The sequence below is a fragment of the Odontomachus brunneus genome, unplaced genomic scaffold (assembly GCF_010583005.1).
Source record: "Odontomachus brunneus isolate Ranch 3 - 2012 unplaced genomic scaffold, Obru_v1 Obru_scaffold_048, whole genome shotgun sequence".
Lineage (NCBI taxonomy): Eukaryota > Metazoa > Arthropoda > Insecta > Hymenoptera > Formicidae > Odontomachus > Odontomachus brunneus.
This window is the reverse complement of record NW_022639498.1, coordinates 765,743-772,164: the sequence shown is the minus strand read 5'-3', so window position 1 is coordinate 772,164 and position 6,422 is coordinate 765,743. Positions and strand designations below refer to the sequence as shown.

Sequence of the window (6,422 nt, the reverse complement as noted above, 5' to 3'; positions counted from 1 at the left end):
CTCATATAGTATTGCATTTAACTTTATACATCTCTGTGATGCATATTTGGAGCAACGTATCGTATAACTTTACTTATTGATTGACAAAAAATTTCGAAAATATTTTTGTCGAAATTATATAGATAATCAATATTTCAGATTCCTTGTAAGTACGAAAATAAAAAGATAGTAAGTCTCAGTTACTCATATGTTGTCGTTGATACGTTTTATTCTATCAAATTAAACATTGTTATTTTTTATCATACATGATATTAAAAAAAAACATTTATTATGTGCAGCTGCTAGCTTTGTGTCATTGGTACGAGTTATTCCAAGTTTCGAAATGCATTTTTTTCTAAGGTATCGCGTGAAAGAAGAGATGAGTGAATAAATTGTGTATGTGTACGTGTGTATAAGTGATAAGATCGCTTCTGACTTATGCATGTCGCCGCGATTGTCAGTTCGCCGGTAGTGAGACAAGACAGAGATTTGCTGTTCATCTTCATCTAACTCATACTACTCGTAGCACGGAACAGAATCTAATCGCATTTACTATGCGGTGAGTACACTGAATAAGACTCTGATTCCCACCATTGACAACTATAACTCTATAGTCAACGCGCATATCTCAGCTCCGGAGCCAGGAGCTGTGGTTAACTTTCAAGGGAAATGACATAAGATATTACTATTTCAAATCAACACAATGGATAGTTAGACATTCAAGTATATATTCCATTATTTACATATGAATTTGTCATGTATTTTAAGTAACATGCTTACTGCATATATATACTCTAGTCCTAAGAATAAAAACTGTCATTATGATCTTGACGAAGTTTAAGACAGTGCGCACGACGTTCTATAAATGCGGCCATTCTAGTGGACGGTATGATAGCGCCAGTCGATACCTGATAAAAGAAAAAAGAATAAGTAATAAGATACCTTATAAAAGATGTTTGATAAAAGAAAAAAGAATATACAGGATGTCCCAGACCATCCGGACCACCCAATTTTTTCATAAACACATTTTAGAAAAAAATGTTCCGGACAAAAGTTATAAGATTTTAAATGACGCATTAGATAGTGATATTAGTATAATCTTGAACAACGTTGTCAAGGTCATGTGAAGGTCATCTTCAATGTTTTTAATGGAACCTCCTATTTTTCATTGCATATTCTTATAGTTTATCTCGAGAGCTTTTTGAAACACTATAACAAAGTATTTTTCTTTTAAGTACTTTTCGAGTTATGAGGCCTGAAATTCCGAGTACCGCCGATATTAGCATTACCCAAAGTGTACCACGCGGAGATTGCACGTTCGGGTTTATACCTCTTTTGTGTGTGTGGGCGTGCGTGTGTGGATTGATGGATGTAGTGTGACGGTTCTCAGTCCTTACTTGTTCCGTAACATATTATCGTAAACATCCTCCAATCATTTGTGCATTCATCATATACACACACGCGCGCATACATATGCACACGCACGCGCGCATGCACGTACATACGCACACACGCGTACACACACACACACACACACACACACAAAAGAGGTGTAAATCCGACCGAGCAACCTCCGCGTGGTACACCTTGGATAATGCTAATGTCGGCGACTCGAAATTTCAGACTTCATAACTCGAAAAGTATTTAATAAAAAAATACTTTGTTATAGTGTTTCGAAAAGCTCTCGAGATAAGCTATAAGAATATGCAATGAAAAAAGGAGGTTCCATTAAAACCATTGAAGGTGATCTTCACATGACTTTGACAACGCTGTTTAAGATCATACTAATACCACTATCTCATGTGTCATTTAAAACCTTATAACTTTTGTCTGAAACATTTTTCTCTAAAATGTCGCATTTACGAAAAAATTGGGTGGTCCAGGTTTGGGATACCCTGTATAAGTAATGGGTCTCGCACACTGGACGCGATGAGCGACAAACGATGGGCGATATCCAATGAGAGCTCTCATTTTTACTTGAAGCAAAGCTCTCATTGGATATTGCCCATCGCTCATCGTTAATCGCATCCAGTGTGCGAGAGCTATAAATATTATATAAAATTTCAATTTCGTTATCAGAAAAGTAAGTGAAAAAGAGATTTCTTCCTCCTTCTTTCTATTTCTCTCTTTGAAATATTAATATATTTAATAATAAACAGGATTGACAATTAGTTAATCGATTAAAAATTAATTTAGAAGGTTAATAATTTTAAATTTAAAGTTATAAGTTTAAATTAAAGTTAATTCATTTTAAAATCTAATAAATCTAAACCTCATTTTTAAAAAATTAGTTTAAGTTAACATTTAACCTATCTAAGATTATATAAGTTGTTAGAAAGTTATTAACTTTTTGTTTGTTTTGTGTTCAAGATTCCATACAACAAAAGAACATTGACATTCAGGAAGAAAAAAGATTCTAATGGAATAATTTTTATAATTTTTCTTATTAAAAGTTTAATACACACTTTTTATCTTCATTAATTTTGAATTAATTAAATCTGAACTCAAATTAATTATTATAAAATATATTAACTCCAACTTTTAACTATTTCTTACCAACTATTTTTTTATATAAATTAAAATAATTCACCAATTAAGGTTCACTAACTAAGGGTTTTTTACCTCATCGCGGCCATATTGAATTTTTGATGTCAGAAGTGAGGAATAATATACTGACAAAAGTTATGTGCTATTTCTAAATAAAGATAAATATGGACGAAAGAGTACTTAAGATTGCTTAAGCATGCTTGTAAAGTCGTCCGAAAGATATCCGTTTCCTTTGACGATTAATAAATAGTCATATAATAAATAGTGAAATAAGGCATGCAGATAAAACAGATTCATTTCATTATTTCACGCACTTCATTTCACTATTATACTATTAGATGGTAAACTTAATTCCTGCCGTTTTTTCGTCTCCAAAATTGATTTGTTTCGAAGGGAAGATAAATGAATATCTTAATGAAAATAATTTCCTCCATTTTCTACTATTTTTTCCCATCTCTCCGGCAACAGGGTAATCCCACGAAGGTAGAACGCGGTGTTTTTCGAAGTGATCCATTCATTCACCCATTTTTTAACTTCTTCGTAACTGGAGAAGTATGTGTCCATAAGTGCGTATTGCATCGACCGGAAGAGATGGTAATCCGACGGTGCTATGCTGGAGAGTTCGCTGGATGCGGGAGGACTTCCCATTCAAGCTATAGAAGTGTCTGCTTCACGCTTTTCGCAACATTCAATCAAGCGTTATCGTGCAAAAGAATGACTTTGTATCGATTGTTGGCTATAGGTAGTCTTTTTTGCATCAACTCGTTATTCAATCGGCATATTTGCTGTTGATAGCGATCAGATGTAACGGTTTCATTTGGACGCAAGAGCTCGTAATACACCTTCCTGGTCCCACTAAACACAGAGCAAGGTCTTCTGTCCATGATTATTCCTGTTCGGCGTTGAAGTGGATAGTTGGTCGGAGTCCACCAATAATTTCCTCCGCTTGAAATTATCAAAATAAATCAATTTTTCATCGCCAGTTACGATACGCCATAAAAAACTCTTTTTTCTTTGTCTGGCAAGCAAAGAAGTCACGATAGACAAACGATTCAAAATGGCATTTTCTGACAACTCATGTGGTACCTATATCCCTTCCTTATGAATTATTCCTATAACATGCAAGCGTTTTGAGACGGCCATTGGAGTAACATTTAACGCTTTTAACTTTAAAAGCGTTTGAGCTGGATCCTCATCAAGCAATTCTTGCAGCTCGACATCTTCAAATTTTTTCGGCTGTCCGGGACGTTCTTTGTCTCTCACGTCAAAATCACCGTTTCGAAAGCGTTCAAACCAAACTCTACATGTTCTTTCCGATAGAGTTTCACCATATAGTTCGGATAATAAGCGATGCGTTTCAGTCGCAGTTTTCTTGAGGTCAAAGTAATGAAGAAGCACATATCGGAGAAATAGCTTACCGCGGTTCATTTTTAATTAATTGGAAAATCTCTTTGGCGTTAAGAAATCTAACCTGTGAGGACTGAATCGCTTTCGAATGTTTAAACTACGTAAGACATGCGACTTCACCGTCAAAACTCGCCAGCATTGGAGCTGGCACCCTCTAATAGCGAGCGGTAAGAATTAAGTTTACTACCTAATATTATTTATCGATCATTAAGGGAAAGAGATACTTTTCGGACAATTTTACAAGTATACTCAAGCAATCTATTAAATGTTCTTTCGTTTATATTTATCTTTATTCAAAGATGATACACAACTTTCGTCAGCATGTCATTCCTTCCTTCTGACGTCCTAAATTTGATATGGCCGGCGAGATACAGGAGCCTTAAAATCATTGTGCGCAGCTTATAATGTAGAATAAGAAAAATAAAAGATAATATTATTAAAATCTTTTTTCGTCTTTCTGAACGCCCATATATTCTTTTCTTACATAGAAAATTGAACACAAAACAATCAATATTTACTTATAAAGATTACCTCTCATTATTTCGTATAAATTCAAAAATTGGAAACTTTACTGACAAAATGCTGATTTTTCTGCAAAGTTTTTACATCGTATTACACAGGATTACAAATACCTTTAAACAATGAAAGTACGTGCAAAAATGAAAAGGCACATTATTCATTATGTGATAAAAGCGATTAAAAATTTTAAAATTAACATCTGAAACTATTAGTTAGTATAAGTATTTGTTTGATATAAAAGTTTTAGAGTTTACACATACTGAATATGTGTTTGTTCCGTTAAAAAAATTTCAGAGAATATTGCTATACTCTCCCAGAAAAAAGATCACATATGAATTTTGTTCATATATAGTTCATATATATCCACAACGAGAAAAATACTGTTATATAAATACAATCGAAGTAAATGTTTATGCTTCTAGCAACACATGATGTCAACGTTTAATTGAATGAAACTAGTTCTCCTCTTTTTCGCTCAACATTATTATTTTTTCCGTATGGACATATATGATTATACAGAGTGTCAATAAAGTTCCGGGACGGCGAAATATCTCGAAAACTAAGTAATTTAGGAAAGTCTATGCATATTAGATTTGGTTTCCGGGTTTGAGCCGCGTGGACTCAACTTTGTTTGATTCCGACATTTCGTTTGTTGGAGTGCTTTTGAATTTCCAAGGATTCCCTGTATTTCCTAGGAAAGTAATTGTTCGTTTTGGCCAGTATTTTTATTTCGTTGAACAGGATTTTGTGTCTGCTTTTTAGATTGTGTTCCACTAGTACTGACTGCGTTACATTTTTCAGTTTGACTGCGCTTTGATGTTCCTTTATATATGCCCACTATACTCCCGGTTTCTTCTATATAGACAAGATATAGATTATATAGACAACTATATAGACCTATTTTGCAGTCAAACTAAAAAATATAACGCAGTCAGCACTAGCGGAACACAATCTAGAAAGCGGACACAAAATCCTGTTCAACGAAATAACAGTACTGGCCAAAACCAACAATTACTTTTCTAGGAAATACAGGGAATCCTTGGAAATTCAAAAGCATCCCAACAATCTCAACAGGGCTAATGGACAAAAAATCAGTCCAATCTGGCAATCCGTCCTCCCGGTTTCCAAAACATAACAGACAACAAATTTCCCACCATCATCCCTCCTGCTAACCCTCCTCCTTCCTGTCTCCTCCCCCTCTCCCCTATACCAACTACTATATAAGAAAGACCTCTCAGGAGCAACTCGGCATCGGGTCGTTCCTCCCTAATGAAGCGGACTGAAATGTTCGCGAAACGTTGGAATCAAACAAAGTTGAATCCACGCGGCTCAAACTCGGAAACCAAATCTAATTTTAGAAAATTGTTTCAGATAAAAGTTATAGGGTTTCAAAAAATCTATTTATTGATATTTTTAGTTTGATCTTGGGTGGGGTCGCCAAGGTCAAGACGAGGTCACCTTGAATTTTTTAAATGGAACCCCCTATTTTTTATTGCATATTTTTGTAGCTTATCTAGAGAACTTTTAGAAACACTATAATAACGTATTTTTTCATTAATTACTTTTTGAGTAATGAAACTTGAAAGTTACAGTACTTTTGGCGTTAACATTACCCAAAGTGTACTACGCGTAGGTTCTTCGGTCGGATTTATACCTCCTTCGTGCGTGCATGCGTATATGAGAAAAAATAGGGGGTTTCATTAAAAAAATTCAAGATGACTTTGTCCTGACTTTGGCGACTCCACCCAAGATCAAACTAAAAATATCAATAGATTATAACTATAACTTTTATTTGAAACACTTTTTCTTAAAATGTTTAGTTTTCGAGATATTTCTCCGTGCCAAAACTTTATTGATACTCTGTATATGAGATCATATGTAGACAAGATATATAGATCAAATTCATACATAATACTTATATACTTATATACTTATATAGGGTTTATATACATAATTATACAGAGTGTCTT

General features: G+C 34.3%; 1 protein-coding gene across 5 annotated transcripts in view; it reads right to left on the bottom strand.

The window, feature by feature from the left end:
• Positions 1-685: 685 nt before the first annotated feature.
• The window catches only part of LOC116844921 (triple functional domain protein), a 41,558-nt gene continuing 35,821 nt past the window's right edge, over positions 686-6,422 (bottom strand). For all 5 annotated transcript variants that reach the window (XM_032817066.1, XM_032817064.1, XM_032817067.1 and 2 more), the window contains one exon: positions 686-887. In XM_032817066.1, the coding sequence (XP_032672957.1) occupies positions 780-887 (108 nt within the window). In that variant the 3' untranslated portion in view covers positions 686-779. The remainder of the gene's footprint in view (positions 888-6,422) is intronic.